This window comes from Tympanuchus pallidicinctus, unplaced genomic scaffold (genome assembly GCF_026119805.1).
Source record: "Tympanuchus pallidicinctus isolate F22 unplaced genomic scaffold, pur_lepc_1.0 scaffold22, whole genome shotgun sequence".
Lineage (NCBI taxonomy): Eukaryota > Metazoa > Chordata > Aves > Galliformes > Phasianidae > Tympanuchus > Tympanuchus pallidicinctus.
The window spans coordinates 24,602,656-24,624,036 of NW_026294739.1; the positions used below are offsets into that span (position 1 = coordinate 24,602,656).

At 51.0% G+C, this 21,381-nt stretch overlaps 1 protein-coding gene across 6 annotated transcripts in view; it reads right to left on the bottom strand.

The window, feature by feature from the left end:
- The window catches only part of ACSF3 (acyl-CoA synthetase family member 3), a 41,221-nt gene that overhangs the window by 19,284 nt on the left and 556 nt on the right, over nt 1–21,381 (bottom strand). For 5 of the 6 annotated variants that reach the window (XR_008207486.1, XR_008207489.1, XR_008207487.1 and 2 more), the window contains exons 2-6: nt 17,528–18,250; nt 16,055–16,210; nt 7,650–7,804; nt 7,011–7,156; nt 1,285–1,397 (exon numbers count right to left, since the gene is read on the bottom strand). Coding sequence is in view for 2 of the 6 variants with exons in the window: in XM_052685784.1 (XP_052541744.1) it covers nt 1,285–1,397; nt 7,011–7,156; nt 7,650–7,804; nt 16,055–16,210; nt 17,528–18,220 (1,263 nt within the window). In the remaining 4 variants the exon portion in view is untranslated. Of the gene's footprint in view, nt 1–1,284; nt 1,398–7,010; nt 7,157–7,649; nt 7,805–16,054; nt 16,211–17,527; nt 18,251–21,381 lie in introns of those variants that run through there. The other variant, XM_052685785.1, reaches the window with a different exon arrangement.

The window sequence follows — 21,381 nt, forward strand, 5'->3', positions numbered from 1 at the left end:
AGGAGGGGAAGGCAGTGACCTTGCAAGGCTCTCTGCAGCTCAGCAAATCATCTCCATGGCAGAAAGGGAGGGCATTGGTGAGTGGCAGCCAAGCCAAGGTGTGAATGCCTCGCAGATGGCCCTGACAACGTGGTCACCTCTCAAGAACAGAGGGATGCAGTGCAGAGAAGTGGGGAGCTGAGCTCTGTGCAGGGTGCTTAGGTCCTGCAGCACAGCCACTCAGTGCTGGTGCTTTCGTTATTATCAGTGCAGCAGTGCAGATGTGCACCACACTGTGTGTGTATGGAGAGAGGTCCCTGCCCTGACAGCCATATAACCAAAGCAGACGGCAGGCGTTTATTGCTGCCAGGAGGTGTTTATTTCCTACAGGGGAACCAGCAAGCCACGATGTGACATTTGGTAATTTTTCACAGCGTCAACACCAAACTGTGCAGAAATGCCCAGAGAAGTGATGGGGCCTTGGATGCACTTATCGCACCCAGGACAGCTGCACCATGTCCTGCTGTCACCTTCCTCCCTCCCTCAGGATCCCTCAGCCTTGACACTCCCACACCACAGCTTCCATAACCTTGAACTACAGAGCTTGAAGTCTCAGTGCCCTCCTGTGAGGGAGGCGAGGAAATATTTACCGATCCCTTCCCACAAGCCAGGGGGCACGGGCAAAGAAAATGGGATGTGGGGCTGTTCGGTGGCACAGGCAGGAGGACAGGGCACCAAACAAGGACAGCCCCAGTGCCACGGAGCTCATTTCTGTGCTGAAACCCAGCCAGATGGCTCTTGGGCTGCTGAGTGCTCAGACGGTGTCCTCCTCGTGTTAAATAAATGCCACTGCTGCACTCCCCCTGCTATGAATTATTAACCAGGCAGGCATGCAGTGTGTGCCAGCAGCAGCAGCTCGGGGCAGGAAGGGCATCAGGTGGGGCTGTGTGAGTGTGACTGCAGGTGTGAGCACTGACACCAGCCCGTCACTCGCAGGCACTGTGCCAGCAGCAGAGCTGTGCTGTGCCACAACTGCTGACACCGCTGCCCGCAGCCCTTGTGCCTCAGCCCGCACCTCCCAGCCCACACAGGGGGTTGCTGTCTCTCAGATGATGTGTGGGAGGACCACATTCATGGGGTCCATAATGCACTGTGGGCAGGCTGAGCCATAAAATGAATGCGAGAGAGAATCACGTGGCACTAAGCTAAGCTCCTGGGAATAACAGTGCCACCCCAGCCCTGATCCCCGGGGCTTCAGAGGGCTCTGAGAGTGAACGAAGCAGCAGAAACTCAGCTGAGTGCTACCTGTGTGCCGTGCTCATCTCCCTGAGCGTGGATGGTGTAGGAACGGCCACCACCTCTCACCTTCTCGGTGGCAATGCGCACCTCCACCCCGGGCAGTGGGGTTCCAACAGAACCTAGGAAGGAAAGGGAACACGACTGAAACAGTGGGCAGCAAGAAGCCACGGATGCAGCAGATACAGATCCAGCAGAGCAGCTGCTTTTCTCTTCTCTCAGTGGCATCTGCAGACTGTGCTGGCGCTGAAGAAGCTCCTTGCAGGGGGGTTACCCTTCAGGAAGGCTTTGATCACGTCCTGTGTCTGCATGCAAATGTCACTGTGCCATATTCCATTCGCTGAGCAGGCAGTGCTGGAAATGCCTGGGAAAACAAATGTGTCTGCAGCCCTGAGCAGTCTCCCTTGGACGGCCTTTGAAGGCACTGGGACAGCTTCGTGGCACAGTAATGAAGCTGTTTTGCACCATGAAACCTACATGAAGATGTGAAAAGAAGGAGCACAATGATTGCTACAGCGGCTCACTGCTTCTCTGTAGCTTGAACCTGACAGAGAAGGCAAAGGCTTACCAGTGTCAGCATTGCAAGAGATTATCTCAGTTTTATGAGACATCAATACCCTGTACACAAAGCATCAGAGGAGAAAAGCAGAGATCAAAACCACAACATTCTTCCCCAGGTTTCAATTTTCAAAGCCAGGCAATGTGGCACAGTGTCACCAACAACAGCAATTAAGCTCCATGACAGTCCTGCTGCCAAGAGCCCCCACACCTGCAGCACCCCCATCCCACGGTTTAATGCACACCCCTTGCAGTAAGCAGAAGGCACAGAGGAAGGGCAGCTTTGCTCCTGTGACCTCAGCCTGCTGGGGGGCTCCAGGCACAGCAGCAAGCAGGGCACTGGGGCATCTGCTGGCTCAGCGGGTTCCCTGCATCTCAGTGGCACATGACAGCTCTCAGCACAAGATGAGGCTCATGGCTCTCGTCCCCTTGAGCAGGGAGCTGCCAGCATGCAGACCTGCATCGGGCACAGAGCAACCTGTGGCTTGGGAAGGCTGGCAGGTTGCACTGGTAAGTCTGCTCTTTATTTTGAGCTGATTGATTTTTCCACCTGGAGAGCATCCAGTCACTGTGCTGGTGGTGCTTTCTAATTGGGAAGTCCTTACAGTGGGGGTGTGCAGGACCAGGAGCCTTCCCCATTATCTGGAATTCAGGGGTTTGAGTTCAAGGTGCAATTTCCCGGTCTCACTCTCATTCTCCTAGCCAAGCCCTGGAGGTCTGGTACCTGTGACACCACGATTTGGTGCCTGCTACATTGGTCAGTTGCCATGGAAATCAATATGTCATGGTAGCTCAGATTTATGGCATCCCTGCAGGATCAGCTAAGAGCAGATGGGCTACGAGGGAGTGAGATTTTATTGCAGCAAAACTACCCTAACAATTAACAAATCTGGCAAGAAATAAACAGAAAGCTACGTGGCAGGTCCGTGACATGTGTCTGTTCAGCTTGAGACTGCCTTTGGCATTTAGATCAGCTACTGCAGGCAGCCAGGTCCTTCTCCTGCCACAGGGCTGCTCTGACACAGCCCAACTCACTGCCAGAAGCCCAGGACAGGGGCCTGCAGCAGAGCAGGAGGGAGAGGTGTGCTCTGCTCTTCTCACTAGGAGCTGAGGAGCCGCTGAGCTGCCAGGGAGAGGTATTTATATATTTTCAGCAGAGTTTTGTACCTGCCACGAGACTCCAAGAGTACTCAAAGGAAGCTATAAATCACGGAATACAAGCCAAATGTTTGCACATCAAGCTTGCCAAGGCCACCTTCTAGAATTCTACGGGAACGTTTTCTCCCGTGTGAAAAATATCTGGTGCTGATAGCCCCAAACCTGGCTGAAAGACACGGCAAGAGACGGCAGGCAGACACTGCGAGTAAATGAAGCCTCACAGAGCTCAGGGAAGGGAGCAGCAGGCAGCCCAGTGAGCTGCCACAGAGTCCCACAGGTTTGCCAGCCCTGGAAGCCTTTGCATTAAGATCAGATCAATGCTTTCTTGGAAGATGCTCCTTTGCTGCATGCGAACTGCCAGCCTCAGTGCAGGACACAGCAGACTGAGCCATGGGCAGCAGCACCGAATGACAGCGGTCACTTCTGGTCTCAGCCTTTGAGAACGAAATATCAAACAGCAACACAATGCCTCCAAACAGATAGGAAGACAAGCATTTGGCTAAAGCAGAACCAACATGTAAAATCAGACCCACATGGGGAGCCGTGTCCTTATGTTCAGCCTGGAAGTTTTTTGGCATTTCAAAAGAATGATAAACCTGCAAATGGAAATCTGTAAAGGCTGAAAACGCTCCCAGCATTGATCAGAGCTACAGGGGGCTGTCAGCACTGATACAATTTGTGCACAGGCTATGACTAGAGCTCCTCAGGCCTGGGTGATGTGTTAAAACACACATCATGACGTGTTAAGACACACACCATGTATGTACCATGATGTGTTAAGACACGCCACGCCAACTCCAGACCTCGGTGGTTGGCTGTGCAGGTTGCAAAGGCACAGCACCAGAATCACAGAATGGCTTGCATTGAAAGTGACCTCTAAAGGCCACCTGGCTCCACTCCCTGCAATGAAAAGGGACACCCACAGCTCCATCAGTGCTCAGAGCCCCTCCAGGCTGACCCTGGGGTTCTGCAGAGAGGGGATCTGAGTCCCAAATCAGCTGTCATCAGAAGGGAGTCAAAACTCAGCACAGCCCACCTCTCAGAAGTGGAACCAGGAGCACTCCCTGCTCTTTCCCCTCCCTGCGCCCTTTCAGCTCTTCCCAGTCCTCACACTCCAGGATGCTCAGCAAAGCTGGCAGCACGTTCACACTGTCAGGCTGCAGTCAGGAAGGACTGACACCATTATTCTTCCTCACCGGCTCTCCTCTGTTTAAAAAAGTTGTCAGCTCTTCCCAGATAAATTTAATTGGCCCTGCGGTCTGTGTCCTCTGGTATCTGGGGACCTTGATGCTGTTATGTGCAGTGCTGTCCTGGGAGAATTGAAACAGGCCAACGATAAGGCACTCAGCGATCTCACTGTCAACAATACACCGAGTCCCTGCTGTAGGAGCTATTAGCTGCCTCTGATCTAAACCTCCAATTAAAGTGGTGATTAGGCCCAGTGAGGCATTCTCCAGCCATGAATTATTCATCTCCCTTCACAGTAACAGCACCAGGGGGATTAGAATGAGAGCTGGTGAAAACAGAGGCATTTTAAGCAGGGTTTTAACCATATACAAGCAAACATTTATCTTTCAAATCTTTCATCTTTTCTTCTTTAGGAAAGGAGAACTCCCCCCTTTCCCTGGCCTTCTGGATCTGCGCCCTATGGGGCAGTGCCACAGCACCAAGGACACCTGTTGGACATGGAGGGCTCTGCCCTTCCCCAGCCCCACCAGGGGTGAAGGAGGGCAGGACAACCCCAGCACCTCTCCTCAGAGGCAGAAGGAAGGTCGTGAAGCGGCACAGCAGGATGTGTGCTGCTTCTGCTCTGAGAGAAACCCGCTGGCAGCTGTGAGGGCTCTTGGGTTCACCTCCCCAAGGGAACCTGCAATTTGAAGGCTGGGATGGATCACTTCTGGGACAGACACATTCCCTCTTTGGAGCTTTCCAGTGGCGAGGAATGTTACTGAGAGAAACGTCTGAAGTCACGGAGCCAAAAAGTCACAGAATGGCTTGGCTTGGAAGGGTCCTTAAAGCTCATCCAGTTCCAACCCCTGCTGTGGGTTGCCAACCCCTACCTCAGGCACCAAAGTCATCCCAGTCAACCTCAATATCTGCTGCTTCAGCTCTGGCCATGCCCAGCAAGCTCTTGCATTATGTTTAACACACTGATGCCTGCTGAGGCCCCATCTCCACCATCTCTTTATGAGTATCCTGCAACCACAGGGCTCTTCCAGCACAGCCCTTGCTGCCTGGCCATGCTCGATGCAACTCTTTTGTGCTAAAATAAAGCTGTGGCCAGCAAGTGGGTCTGCTGTCAGCTACTGCCTCGCATCTGTCCCCAGAACACTGTTTTGCAGGAAGCTCACTGCTCCTCCTGCCTCAGCCACTGCTGCATTTCTCAGCTGACTCATTCATGGTGGATACTGCTGTACCTGGTGACCTTACATCCCAGCCTCTAATAGGGTACTATATCAAAAGCTTTTCACAGCTCCAGTAAATTATGCCTCAGCTGCACCCATCTGCTTCCCAACTGACACTTCCTGAAATAAATTAATCAAGCCTATTCAATCATAGCTCTCTGTCTGTAAGGTTCCTGGCTGATCCACACCTTTGTGAGATTCTTCTCTCTCCTTTCGTGGGGCTGCAGTGAGCCCCAGCTCAGTGGCTGTGTGACAGACACTTAGCCTTTATCCCAGCTCCTCTGCTCGCAGCTGTATGAGATTATTTGTCCCCATGTCCCCTACAGACCTGGTAATGCCAGAGGCTACACACAGCCTCTGCTCAAGAGCACGTGGACACATCTCTGGAATTAAAACTGCCTTTCCTGGTGTCCATTTCTGCCTTATCCACACAGCCTTTATGTCTCCAGGGAAATTGAGAGCCTCCACTCATTTCCCCTACAAAAGATGAAATAAAAAGCAAATATAACAAGGCTGCTGTGATATCCAGATGACCTCAAGCCACCATCCTACACCTTGGGGCTCACAGAGAGCTCAAGCTCATGCAGGTGGGAATTGAGTTTCCCTTCTCCAGCATGCAAGCAAGCACTGGCCAGACTGGGGGAATCACAACTACACTGCAGAAGTTAACTGCACTTTGTGTTCTGCACTGCCCCCAAGCTGTTCTCAGTTTCAGGAGCCAATGCTGGGGGAAGCTGTGGCTTCTCCTCACCCTGTGCAATCCCTTCAAGGGCACAGCTGCTACAACCAGCAGGACTGGGGTGTGAGGGGAAGCCACAAGGCACAGGACAGTCCCACCTGGGTAACAACGGTCCCCAGGAGACCAGAGACCAAAATGATGCATATGGTGCCATGCATGTGCAGACAGCATGTGGGGAGGAGAAGGTGGCATAGTGGTGGGCTGGGTTGCTTGTCAGACAGATGGCCACGTTTATAACCAAAGGGAGGGTGGGGGCATTTGATATTTTTAATGTTTGAGATCAATTTATTTCTAGGTTACATAAAACCACAGATATTGAGAGGAGTCACAAAGCATAGCTACGAGAAGTGAGGGAAGACAAGGAGAGAACAGAGCCAGAGCATACGACGAGGTGTGACAATTTCTAACTCCTGAGGAGTCAAGAGAGTTGCACTAAAATAAGAGTGAACAGACACCCTATTTTAAATGTTCAGTACTGACTGACGGGACACGAGCTGCTCCGTGGAGAGCCCTATGTCAACATCCTATGCAAATACAACTTCACAAAGCAGAAGCTGAAGATGCCATCCCAGCACAGTGTTTGAACTCATTAAGACTTTGGAAATCATCAAGCAGAGTACATTGTGTGTATTCTGCCTCCAGGACAGACCTGGCCTAGCTGGGTTGGTGTGTATCAGTGCAAGCTCTGCACACACACTCGTGGCTTGTCCTGTCTTCCCAATGCCAGTTCCTCTACCAGCATCGTTGCTCACAACACAGTCTTCTCCCCAGTTCTGACAAACAGTGATGAGATGTGTGTTCTCTGTGGTGAGAATAAACAAGAATGCTTGAAAGCAAAACACCTCTGATTGGTGTCACCTTCTCCAGACTCCTACCTGGGACACGGACTCCATGCAGAGGGTTGGAAAGTGCCATCCCAATCTCTGTCATCCCATACCTCTCCAGCAAAGTGTGCCCAGTGATGGCCTTCCACTTCTTCAGGACAGGCGCAGGCAGGGCTGCAGAGCCTGACACCATCAACCTGCACATGGAAAACCATATAAGAAAGCATCTAAGAAGTTTTCATTCCAACAAAACGTTATGTAAAGCCTGCATGTATGTAAAACCCTACAAGACCCAAAAGCCTTCAGCCAGTATCCAAGATATTCCTCACGCAGAAGAGATTCTCTGTCTAATAGGGGGGTCTAAGTTAAGACAGGATGGCCTCCTAAAAGAGATTTTGCAGCACAAGCAGCAGCATCTGTAGGGATCTGTGGGCTGCAGGCTGAAGTTCTCAGTCTTGTATCTTGTAGGGTGACACGTATAATAAGCAGGCAGACCCCTTCTGGCTTTACCACGCAAGAGCAGCTCATAATTAAATAATGTCACCCCTGTTCTTGTCACAGAGATCCCACAGCACTACAACCTGCCCGGTGGTGAGGAGGTGAACTCCAAAAGAAAACTTGGTGCAACAGCCACAGCAGCCCCTGCCTGGTGCAGAGCTGGGGACAGCAGGACGTGCAGTACCCACCTACCTGATGTTCTCCTGGCAAAAGGCACGCACAAAGTCCTGCACTTGGGGCTGAGAGAAATGCTCATCGTAGTATTCTATCAGCTTGGCATAGATGGTGGGCACTGCCATGAAGACGTTGACACGGGGAGCCTGGGAGCTCAAGAACTTCTTCCAAACCTAGGAAAGAGGCACCATGTATGCACCATGTACGTATATACCCAGATATTAAGAGTAGAGGGAAGTGATGGTCTGCACTGTCACTGCCAACTTCCCAGCTTTTTCTCAGCAAGGGATCACCCATCACTCTCACACTCAATGATCACAAGATGCAAATGGCACGTTTTGGTACAGCCAAACTTGCTGATGAAGAGTGCCCAGGGCAGAAGAAGTGAATTCTGTGAGCATACAGAGCTCTTCAAAGGCCACGCAAAGCTGCCAGCTTTCCAGAGAGGAAAGACAGAGTCACACACAAGCAAATAGGAGCCCATGGACTCAAAGCTTTGAGGATCCATCAACTGAACCAAAGTCCAGCAGCTGGCTCTGCTGGAGAGGAATGAGTGACCCCAGACACTGCACTGGCTGAGCAGCTCCACTTGGGAGCAGATAGCAACAAGCAGACATACATATTGAAATTAGAGCCATTTCTTCCACACTCTTCCCTCCAGGTGAGCTCTCCCCAAGGCAGGAAGGATACAAAGCCATCAATAAATAAATGGCTCTGGCCCACTCAGCTCCGGTGACGGCCACCTCTCTCTCTCCTTTCTCCCTGCCCTGTTGTTGACAAATGTATTTCCTAACAGCTCCTGACACTGCTCGCCTCCCCTCCCTCCCTCCCAGCACACGCTCAGCTGCACACAGGCGCGTGCGGTGGTGAAAAAAAAAGCATGAATTGATTGGAGGTGAACAAGTGATTCTCCTTCATGCTGTCACCCCGGGTGCTGCTGTGTGCGCTGCCCCTTTCCCCTCCGTCCTGCTCGCTCGGGCTCCATTTCATTACTTTCTACTTCACTGCACCAGCACCACCTCTCCCTGCCGGCTCTCACTTGGCTGCTTCAGAACAATCAGCCCTTAGAAAACCCCGTCGGCGCCGCGTTGTTCTTAATGCAGCCCTACACATCCAACAGAAGCAGTGTCCCACCCAAGGGATGCACACATTGGGAAGCCACCAGGCGTGGGGTTGGGACCTAAGGACACCCCCAGAGCCATGGCAGCTGGGACACGATTACTGTGAGCCCCTGTGGGCACTGAGAGGAGCAGAAAAGGAACGCAGTGTGTCTGCAATGACCAACAACACAGCCATGCCCTGACACTGCAGGCACCCCTGTCAGCACGAAGCCCTGAATGAAGGCAGAACAGGCAAAATTGCATCGAGGAGGATTTGACCCCTACTATATGTCTCCCAACCTCTCTCCCCAAAGGTCTTTTTCTCTTCAGCCTCACAGCATTTTTCCCATTTGAGGCAGCAGCACAGAGAGAGATCTCCAAAGCCAGGGATCTGCTCCTCTCCCCCTGGTGCTCCATCGAGCCATTGCCTTGGGCAGGGGAACAGGTGACAGCAAGCAGGCACCGGGCCTGTGCCAAAGAACTGATGGGAGACAGACGTTTGGAGCTGCTCGATCCTCGCCGTGTGATTTGCCTGCAGAAGCCCGGAGCAGCTGTGGGGAGCACGGGCAGACTTCCAGTCTGACTGGCTGTGCGGCAGATTTATTTTCACATGCATTTGGATTAAAAAACAACAACAACAACAAAGCAAACAAACACCCGACGCCATCGCTCCAAAACACAGCTCTCTGCTGCACCCCAGGATCCCCCTGTCCTCGCACATCTGCTCAGCTCCTGCTCCAGATAAAACCCTTTGTGCCACCATCCCGGCCATGGGAGCAGCTCTGTGTCAGCCCGGCTCGCCCCAGCAGCAGCCCCTTCCCAAAGATAAGCAGCTGCCTTTGGATGCGTGCCACCAGCCGCTGCTGGGCCGATCTGCTGACAGCCAAACATCCCCACCTGTTCTGCTGCTGCTCAGCCAAATCTGGATCCCGACCATGTGTTGTAGCAGCGCTAAGCACCGAGCTGCGGCACAAGGCTGGCAGCCCCCAGCTCTCTGCAGACCCACAGGCGTCCAGAGGGCTTGTTGCTGCCCAGCCAGCTGAAACAGCTAGTGCTGCTTTATAACTAGAACTTCATGGTTTAAGAGAAGGATCTGGGAAAGCCTCATTACCTGGGACTAATCGATCAAGCCGGGGACTTGGCTGGCCTCCAGCTAGGGGCCAGCTTTGCCCTTCCCACACACAGCATCCTCTGACACCGTCAGGTTTAGAGCACTGAGATCCATCTCTCCCTCTCCGTTACCCGACGTGTCACTGTCACCACATCAATCACCTGCAGACAGGATATTGGCAGCCCACTGTTTCTTTTTCTTTTGCTCACCTGAGACCTCTGTCACAAATGCACCCCCTGCTCTGCCTGCCTGCAGGGAGCCCAGAGATGCCATCACCCACCAGCCTGGCTCTGGGGATGTTCAGTGGGGCACAGCCCTCTGGCTGAAACACTGAGCCTTTAAATCATCACTATAGTGCAAAGCATAGGAAAGTACCAGTCTTTAGATGGAATACATTCAGGAGATGGCGTGGAGTGGACCAGAACTTCATTTAAAATGAACAAGGGCTTGAATCAAACTGTTTCTAGCTGCAAGAACACAAGAATGGGTACAGCTTCCCATCAGCAATGATGGCAGCAAAAGCCCAGGGCAGGCACACAGCACTGCTGGCTTACAGGACAGGCTGCCTGAGCCAGCAAAGCAGAAGACCTTCTGTTCCCAAGAGCCCTCTGACATTCCTGATTTTCTTCCCCTCCCACTGCACTAAAGCGTATCTGGGCAATTCCATGGGCTGGCCGGTGGGATTTTGCCAGCAGGAAATGAGAGGGAAAAAAAAGAGAGAGAGAGAGAGAGAGGAAAAAATGACACCAGAGGGTCTAAAACAATCCCAGTGAGGCCAAGCTGCAAGATTTTCCCACGTATTTCTTACAGCATGCAGATGGCACGGTGGTGAATGAGGCAGGAGGAACACACAAGCTGCTCCCATAGATTGTCCTTCCCTGCAGCAGCCTCCCCAGCCTGCATCCAGAACTGCTAACATCACCTGAAGGAAGGGATGCAGCACAGAGAAGAAAAGGCAGCAATTTTTCCTTCCTTAACAGAGCCTTTGCCCTCAGAGGGAAACGTGTGATGGTATAAAGCAGACAGAAACCAGCACATCTATCAGTACCTGGGCACCTTCTGAAGCAGAGGAAGGGGAAGGTGGCAGTGGCGATTTGTATGCTAAGTCCAGGCAGCCTTTGCCTGATGCAAGGCTCCAAAAGGAGCCAGAAGAGACGTGGGCAAAAATGCCTAAAAGCTGAAAGGAAAGCGAAAATCAGCATGGATTTTCCCATTAAACCCAAACAGATAATAGACGACCTGTACCGCTACCTCTATTGACAGACACAACAGCTCCTCTCTCCCTTATAAAATTATGGTATCATTTTCAGTGGTTATTGAATTTATATATATTTTTTAAACCTTTTCAGCAGCAACAATACCTCTAATGCAAGGTTAAATCATCCTTTTACTTCTCCTTTTGATCCAGGAGCTGGCTTTGTGTTGCGCATCGATCTCTGCCGTGCAGGTAGCGCTGCCCGCCGATCTGTGTGAGAGCAACAGTGGCTGCAGCCAAACAGAGCTGCTGCTGGGGAGCAGCATGCACAAAAGGAAACAGTCCTCTCTTCAAAGGGAAACCAGGCCCTCGGTGGCTTCGCCTCGTGTGTGTTGCAACCCCAAACTGCTTGTGCTCCACGCGACTCGGGTTTTAATCATTTATTCATCAGTGCAGTTTGATGGCCCCTCTCTATTCCAGGCTGAAGCTTTTAAACCCTTCCTGTGCTGCAGGCATACTGAAAGGAGCAAGTGCCTTCCCTGGGAGCCAGGAATATAAGTAAATATGACAGGCTCCGGTTCCATCTCTTCTTTATCCCCACACACATGAAAAGACATTACTCCCGAGCAGATGCTGAGGACAGACGGCAGAGCTGGGGAGACAGGAAGAAAAACACTAACTTTTGAAAGCCAGGTCTGTGAGAAGTGATCAAACACAACCCATTCAGCAGCGACCTGCTCCTCCCTCCACCGCCTCCTCTTTGAGCCTGGAGCAGAATGAAAAGAGGAGTGCCTTGCTCCAGCTGAAACAGTATGGGACAGGCCATCCCAGCACACCGCCCTTTTGGTGCTTGGTTGTTGCAGATCACAACCCTGTGTGCTTGCACTTGCTTTGATTATAAAAACAATGCCTAAATCACCGAGGCTGGTGTCTGCAGAAGTGACAGATCATGGGGAGAGGCTCAGGACCACGGTGCATGCTCTTCCTCCCTGCAGGCAACCATGCTCCTGTGCCATGGGACCTCACAAGGCCACCAAACAGAGGCACAATGCAGCAGCACCCGGCCCTCACCTTGCTGTAAAACATTTTTAGAAGGTACAAACCTTAGAGACACCTTAGAGTCAGCCACAGTGACTGTGGCACCAAAACTACCTTAGGGTGACAAATCTGCATCTCAACATGCTTACTGACAAAGTGCCTGCAGGGCAGAGACACGGCCATCACTCTGCAGGCAGGGCACCGCAGCTCAGGACCTGGAGAGCCAAAGGGGCAGCACGGACCACAGCGAGTTCAGATTCCTAAAACTTTCCTCCATCCCCCCTGCTGAAGAGCTACCAGGATCTGACCTTGTGTTGAATGCAACCAGCTGACAGCCTTTCTCAACTGAACATTCATCCCTTAAGCATTTGCCCCCTCCTGTCCAGGCGGGAGCAGCAGTGCCCCAAGGCAAGACAAGCAGTTCTCACTGTTCAAACTCAGAATGAACCCACATTGGCCAAAAACCTCAGCAGGCAGTGGGCTCAGGGTGCCCTGACCCTGTAAGTGTGGGTTCAGAAGTCACTGGGAAATGCTGCTGCCTGCATGCAGCTGGAGAAGCATGCAGCCTGGAAGCAAGCTCTGCCAGGAGGGCCACAAAGGGATCCTTCGGCTGCAGCTCGCTCTGACTTCAAAGCACATTCTGCCCTCTCTGTTCTCACGCTCAGCTGAAAACAAAAATAACATCAGAGCTGCCCTCGCCCCACACAGCTGCTGGGAGGAACGAGCTCCCAGATGCCATTCTGCCCACTGTGCATGCCCACAGCAGCACGGAGATGTCACTGTGCTCAGAGCTGCCCCTTCCAGGCAGTGAAGCACTCTTGCAGTGCTGGGTGCTGCTCTCAAGGCCCCCAGGGCAGGCAGCAGCTGGGGGGGCTCCCAGCATCACACTGAGCCCACGCAGTGGGGATTTGCACAGCGTGGATGAACTGACTGTGCTGCTGGGAAGTATGGGTCCATTTATAAAGCCTTTATTAATAAATGATTAATAGATGCAGCCATATTTTTTAATAACTTACAATAAAAAGATGCTGCAAAAAGCATAAGCGAGACAGCCTTAACAGATGGTGCTATAAAGTGAATTATAACATGTACAGTAGCTGGTGCAAAGTAATGGATGTCCTCATTTAATAAAAAGAATCTGATTTTATGCAGCAACTTTCACGCTTGAGGCAGCTCAATACACTTTAATGAGCCCCTGTGGCCTCAGCAATAGCTTGCACGCAGCCCTGGGCATCAGATGCTGTTTTGGTGAGAGAGTGGATGTTGGTCAGGACACGGAGTTTATTTTACAGCTTGATTTTTAACCTTTCCTTGGACAGTTCCCAAAAACAGACGGAAGGGTCTGAAAGATGCAGGGAGCGACAAGTCCTGGCCTGGGGCTCAGAGCGCCTTCTAACCAAGGGGAAAAAATAAAGAGCGCTGTTACCACCACTGGAACCAGACTGGCATCAGTATCTGACTATAAGGCACACCACAAATTATGTAATTTAATAAAGGCTGTAATAATAAAGTATTTATTTTGTATAATGAAGTGTTGGTGATTAGAAACCAAACACACATCGGGTATGCTGTTGCGGTTTCTCTTGAACCCGTGCCAGTATCACTCAAGGCTAAATATGCCTGCAGCAGGTTGAGAGTAAGTTCCCAGCCTTGTTTTGATCAGGCTGTCAAGTGTTTTAGCTGCCATCCGGGTTTCTTTATATCACACTATAATTGGCTGCTTTCTCAAGGTGCAACCAAGAGAAAAAGCGCAGAGCAAAACTCGGGCTCCTTTTGCAAAATCCTCCACTGAAACTCTGAAAGCTGATTTCAGTAGCAAAGGGTATTTTGTAAACAGCTGGCGAAAATAGACCGGAACTGAAAGGCAGCTTGCATTAAACTCCACAAGAAAGCCTTATTTACCCTCATGTGCTTTCTTTGTAGTGTCGATCAAACCACTTTCAGCTCCCAGGGGAGGCCCTCGGAAAAATAAAGGGAATAAAAAGAATAGAAAAGCAAAGGATGTCCTTCAGAGCCCAAGTGCACCTGAGAGCCCCCGGAACTTCACTCACGGCGCCGACCTCTGCCCAAGTCCAACCTCCAGGGTCAGTGCGATGGCCCCCGCGCTGTCCTCACTCGCCCTCACTGCTGGCTCCAGCAGAGGGCTTTGATCAGAGGCAGCAGGCAGGCACCCTGCCGCAGGCACCCGGACCCATCCTTCAATGTCAGCTCATTGATTTGCAGATGTCGGGAGAGAGCACAGAAAAACACATGGGTGTAAGGGACGATCAATCACCAGCGGCACAGGATGTGGAGAAACGCGCCCTCCAGAGGGCTTGGCTTTGCTTCCAGGCTATCGGCACGCTCCTCTGCTCCACACCAGCTGCCTCCTAGCAGTGCCTGGACAATGCTCTGAGCCCTAGCTGTGACGGGCATGCATCCCTGCTGCACCCCAAGCTGTGTGCACAGAACGCTCCGTGGGCTGACACCATTAAGATGGCAGCAGGTAAGCTGGGCAGCCACTATCAAGAAGATACCACCAGCTCCAGCTGCCAGGGCACCTCACTGCCCTTCCTCTACAACAGCATCCTTCTGGAGATGTGAATGCAGAGCTGCCCCTCTGTGATTCTGGGGCTTTTCCCCTCGGAAGAACCGGTGCTCAGCCACCAGTGGGGTTTTCAGGTGCCAGGGCCATCTTGAAACAAGAAGGGAAGTGCACATTTTCTGTGGTTGCCTCTCTGAGAAGCAGAAATAAGCAGCTAACAATCACATGGTCATCAGCTCACTCAGATCAGAGTCCAAACTCAGCTCCACAGCAGAGTCACAGCATCAAGGGGTTCCAGGTGCACCTTGTGCATTTGCTCTTTGTCCTTCCAGCATGACAAAGCTGCCTGCCACATGAATAAACACAGACACATAAAATGGCCTGTTCAGCCACAAAGCACAGGCTTGACAGCTCTCGTCACTTGCCCAAGGAGCTGCTCACTGACAAAGCAGGTCCCCTTTCTGCTATCAGGTGGCACCAGGACCTCAAATTGCTCACTTAATAGTGACGCTGCTCATCTCAGAGCAAACCAGAACTCCAGTGCCTCTCACACCACCACCGATATCAGGGGATGTAGATGAACAGTGCCAGCTCCCAGGAGCCAGTAACTGTAGAAGCTGTTCTACCTCACTGCTGGTTGTTGCTTTTCATCTTCTTTGCAAGTCAGCTACCTGCCACCACGGGCAAGGAACAAAACAGAAGCAGAGCACTCAGACTGGTGCCTCCTATCTTGGCCAGCAAACAGTACTAAATGCAGCAGAAACACACTTATAAATAAAGTTTCCCTCCTGTCACCTTTCCTGCAAAACTGCAAGCAGCTCTCAGTTTGCAAACTCTCACTTACATTGCTACGTCTAAACTGACAGATCTGTTTACACTTGTACCTCTACAGCTCAAGAGCACTGTTTCTATGCAAGTGACATGGATTAGTATTTCTCTTAGCCAGGCTGTAAGAAACTCTGAAGTCTGTGTTCTGTCATGTAATGTAACACAAAACATCGAGGACGTGGAAAATGCAAGCTACTAAAAATGAAATATCCAACCAGCAGTACAGCTTCAGGCAGCTCACTGCCAACGTGCAAGGGAAAAATCCAATATTTCCACCTTTCTCCTCGTACCAGAAAATGAACGACCCTTGTTCTGGGTGTGGATGATCTCAGTGGGTACCAAGAGTAGATCACCCCCAACAGGAGACCCCAACACTCCAAGGGGGAGCAGCAGTGTCCTGTTCACGTCTGTCACACTCAAACAAGTCGCAGCCTCCAGCAGAGCACACTTACCCCAACCTGAGCAGCGTCCAACAGAAAGGGTTTTTACCAGTTGGTGAACAGCACGCAGCCAGCAGCCAAAAAGGTTGGAATTGTTTAAGAACTTCTTTGCAGAGTTGCTCTAATTACAGCACGTGGGGTCTTGCTGCTGAATTTGAAAGACAACACACGATCCCTCCAGGCTTACCATCTGCGCGCTGAATTCGGGCAGCATGATGCATGTTGCTCCCACCCAGAGAGGACAGAGCAGCTTATTGATCACCCCGTGGACGTGATGCAAAGGCAGCACGTGCAGAATAACATCTTCTTTCTTCCACTCCCATTTTTCAACCAGCCCTGTGGTCTAATGGAAAAAGACACGTAATCTCATGTCAGGGCAGGAGGAAAGCTTCACCCAGGTCCCCAACCTACCAGCACCCCCCTGCACAGCTGGTGCCAGAAATCCCCCCGCTCCCAGAACAACACTTGGGCACAAAAATCCCCTCTTTAGGGCCAGCAGGAGCAGAATTACCATCATAAAGCATTCACAAGGAACCTCTTCTGCACTCTTTCAACGTATGCGTGCACACAGATCGCAGACCTTCCTTGCTACTGAGAATTAAGTCAGCAATGACTTTAAGTAGGACCCACAAAATCATAAGCCTGCAGAAATAGTACATAAAACCTGAAATACTCCAGAACTCAGCTGACACAGTTTGGACATCGATGACGTTGCTCTTCTCACATGTGAAAGGATAACTAGTGGGAGCAGGAAATTGATGTCCCATGAAGAGAATATACAGAATGTATACCAAGCTTCTAATTACCCCTTCACAACAGGGTATTTCAAAGTGTTAGACCTCAGACTCTTCATAGCCCAACGTTAGCAGCTGGAGAGCTTATTTCCAGCTCTCCAAAAATAAAAATCAGTGGAATTTGGTCATGCCATTCACAACCCCCTCCCACAGGGCAGGGAGCTTTCTGTGAGACAGGACCAAAGACAGTCAGTGCTTCGGCTGCCTCCCAGCTGATCAGCATATTTGTCAGGGAACAGATTCTTTGCCCGATATAGCCAAGCCCTGGCTCTATCCATCAAGGCTCTCTTACTGCACCAGCCATTGCAGTATCTGTGCACCCAGAAAGGCGTGAGCTCGACGACGTGTCCATAAGGCACCCTGTATTCTCTGCTCTTTTTCCCTAATGCCATGAGTCTATCGGTTGCAGGCAGTGATAACAAACTGGTGAGGTAGTCAGCAGGCTCATTCAAACTTTTAATTCCTTTTGGCTCAGAGAGCTAATGGATTTTTTGCCTTGGGGATATATAGCTAAATAATGCACAGACTTCACGCAGCACTGTGCAGTGCTGGGCTAAGTTATATTCCAATTATGGGCAAAGATACCTTGCTAGTCACAGTGAAGAAAACTGCAAAGAAAGCAGTCCTTTTACAACAGGTCTGACCTCTGCTGCTTTCCAAGAAAGGAGGCAGAAGCCGTGCCCCTGGCTGCAAGCACAGCACGAGGTTCAGAGCCTCAAACTCTGAGTCCTGTGCTCACCTCAGAAATGCTGGGGACTTTCAGGACACGGCCCAGTAGTGCAGAAATCAGGTCTGTTATGCCAAACCACCTGGGAAGGACAAGACCTTTCCCTCAGCACGAGCATTGCAGAGAAAGCAGCACTCACCACCGCCTGCACATTCTCGTGGGTGCTGAGGACACCCTTTGGTCTCCCCGTTGTCCCACTCGTGTAGATTATCATGGCTCCCCTGTCCTTCCAGGAAGCACTGGATGCCAAGGGCACGTCTTCCACCGCTGTCTGATCTGCAGATCCACTGCTACGAAAGCTGAGTGGCAGCACTGGGACTCCCAGCTTCTCAGCACTAGGGGTTATTTTCCCCACATACTCGTCTGTCGCGATGACGAGGGCGCTCTGCGAATCCTCAATCACATACTCCAGTTGCTGCACAGGGTGCTTCTTGTACAGGGGAACTGCTATGCCTCCACTCATCCAAGAAGCCCACTGGGCAATCACATACGAGGCATCATTGGGGCACAAAAATGAGATCCTCTCCTCCTTCAAGTCCCTGCTGGAGCACTGCAGGACTCTACAGATCTCCTGGGACAGGCGGAGGCTGTGGCAGAAAAGCTCCCTGTATGTGTGCTCACCATTTTGGTCAACGACGGCGACTTTATCACCAAAAGTCAAAGCCCTAGTGAAGACAGGGCTGACGTGGTGGCTGCTGGCTGTCCGTGTGGTTTGCACACCTCTGCGGGGACAGACAGCCCTCTTCTGCACATGCAGCCCCCAGCAGTGCAGGTCACACAGGAGGTATCGTGCAGGCCAGCTCACGCGGGGGGAGAGCAGGGAGAGCAGCATCCTGCCAGCAGAGCTTCTTTTGGAGTGATTCTGCAGAAAGCAATTATAGGAACAGATAAGTATGAGCAGCGATTACCCAGGGGTTTATTCCCACAAAGGAAAAGTGGCAGCTTTCATTTGAGTAATACCCACTGTATTATTAATGTTTATGGTTCAGGCTGCTGTATCCCCAGCGTGCTAGGCCCTGATAGATAGATAGATAGATAGACAGACAGACAGAGATAGATAGATAGATAGACAGACAGATAGATAGACAGATAGATAGATAGATAAATAGAAAGATAGACAGATAGATAGACAGACAGATAGACAGATAGATAAATAGAAAGATAGATAGACAGACAGATAGATAGACAGATAGGTAGATAAATAGAAAGATAGATAGACAGACAGATAGATAGACAGACAAACAGAGAGATAGGTAGACAGACAGATAGACAGATAGACAGACAGATAGACAGATAGATAAATAGAAAGATAGATAGACAGATAGATAGACAGACAGATAGACAGATAGGTAGATAAATAGAAAGATAGATAGACAGACAGATAGACAGATAGACAGATAGGTAGATAAATAGAAAGATAGATAGACAGACAGATAGATAGACAGGCAGATAGATAGATAGATAGATAGATAGATAGACAGACAGATAGATAGACAGGCAGATAGATAGATAGATAGATAGATAGATAGAACAGGACTCAGAGACCCTTCCCCGTGCAACCTAACAATCTAACTTAAACTACCAAATAGTTTTCATCGATCCCTAATATTAGGACATGGAGTAACGGCTGCCTGCATTGCCATTCTGACTCAGCTGACCAACAGCTTAAGAAGTTCAATCATTACAGTGGTAACTCACTCTCCGTTTGCACTTTTCTTCACATCTGCCCTGCTCTGTGCTCAGTTTGACACCGAGACACAAACACCAAGCCCCCTAAACCCCAGCCCAGCAGAGATTTGCTTCCTACAAGCAATCTCACACCAGAGCACAGGCAAGCGCCCAGCCCCCGTGACCTGACGGCCCATCCATCACAAGCATTGCTTTGGCTCTAAAGCCTCCTTACACGACAGACCAGTCAGGAGGTTAACAACCACCGGGCAGCCACAGGCAGCAGAGCCTTCGCCACGCAGCTGCTTTCCCAGCGAGCAACAGCTGCTGGTTTGTTCTGATGCTGCTGAAAGCGCCGAGCTCAGCTGTGCCACTGGTGCAGAGCTCAGCCCAGGCACCCAGCCTGGCTTCCTCGCTGTGACAAGGTTTTTCAACAGAGAAAAGCTCCAGGAGGGAGCTGGAAGGAACACCAGCACCACTAAAGGCTTACCAGTCATTAGACTCTTTGATTATAGGAAGATCACAGGCTGGCAGAAATGTTTTGTCACCTTTCAAAGAGAAAAGGCTGTGCAGTAATTCTGGCCAGCACTTGGATCATCTCACAGGAGCGTTTGGGAGAGTGAATGCAGTGCAGAACTTGCAAGAACAGAATGGGGAGATGGATGCTTCAGCCACAGGAGCACCTTGCAAGGGAGTCCACTGGTGTGCCAGAGACAAGAGGAAGATGTGACAGACCGAGAGGAGCCTCCTCAAATCCAAAAATTTCCCCTGCACAGGGCCTGGAGCTGCAGTCAGAAGCTCAGGTGATAGTACACGCTGTCTCCTTGATGCTAGCAACTGTGATTTTTATAACACTGAAAAGCCACTCCACCAACAGCTCCCAGCTCAGCTTCCCACCATGGGGAGGAGCTGGAACAAAAAGGATGCAGGGAGCTGGCAGCGACTCAGGGAAGAGCTGAGCTCAGATACTTCACTGACAGCAACAAGTGCTGTGTGCAGAGGTTGGAACTAGTTGATCATTGAGGTCCCTTCCAGCTTAAGCCATCCTATGATTCTCAGCGTTTGCTTTTGCAGAGAGGTGGCTGCAAGCCCTGCAGACTCCCTCATCCGCATTCAGAGCATTTCTCCCAGCGGAAGCTGCTTTGCAAACTTTTTCTTTTGCATATCAACCTCAATTTCTGCTTCTGCAAAAGAAACTTGTGATTTTCTGCGGAAACATGGGGGCAAAGCTCTCAACCCAAAGGGTGTCACCCGAGCGCACTCGTGATTTCTACTGTAAGGATGGAAAAAAACCAAAGCAGGTCATGACAAAACTAGCATGATATCTTTCCATTTCTCTGTACGGACTAAAATACAAAATAGAGAACGCAATCAAATCGCCTCCACCCGGCCTGTGCCCAGCACTGGCGTGCTGGTGAGTTGTTAATGCCCCAGGCATTAAGAGGGGCATTAATGGGAAGTGACCGCCTGCCAGCATCACTCCGTGCTGCAGTCCAGCGCAGCTAAGTGCACTTGGCATTCTTGCTTTTCCTCGCAAGGCTCTGGAGCAGGTGTTAGATGTTGCTTCAGAACAGCAGCTTCCAGAAATCACATTATCCCTGTTCCAGCACAGCGCCAGTCCGGATTTAATGGAACAATAAACAGCAGCACCTTCAGCTGGCCCTGTGCATTTATGGGCTTCATAGAAGTAGCATTCACTGTGTGTGTGTGAGCAGGGTCACGCCAGAGCTGTTTGCTTTACTTTGCTCAGAGATAACCAGCAACACAAGTGCTCATCTATTCTCCTGGGTAGAGGATGGTGGTCCTCTACTCCGTGCTGGTAGCACCTGGAGCACTGCACCCAGATGTGGAGTCCTCAGCACAGGATACAGGTGGGCCTGCTGGAGTGTGGACAGGAGGCCACCAAAATGATCCAAGGGATGGAACACCTCCCCTGCGAGGACGGGCTGAGGGAGATGGGGTCGTTCAGCCTAGAGAGGAGAAGGCTCCAAGCAGATCTGAGAGCAGCCTTTCATTATCTAGCAGTGGCTATAAGAAGGAAGGGGACTGACACTTCAGCAGGGTCTGTTGTGACAGGACAAGGGCAAATGGTTTCATGCTAAAAGAGGAGAAATTTAGACTGGATATAAGGAAGAAAGGTTGTTTATTTTTTACCATACAGGCAGTGAGACAGTGGCACAGGTTGTCCAGAAAGGTGGTGGATGCCCCCTCTCAGGGTCAGACCAGAGGGGCTCTGAGCACTGATGGAGCTGTGTGTGTCCCTGTTCATTGCAGGGAGAGGAAGCCAGGTTGTTTTTAGAGGTCCCTTCCAAATACAAACCACTC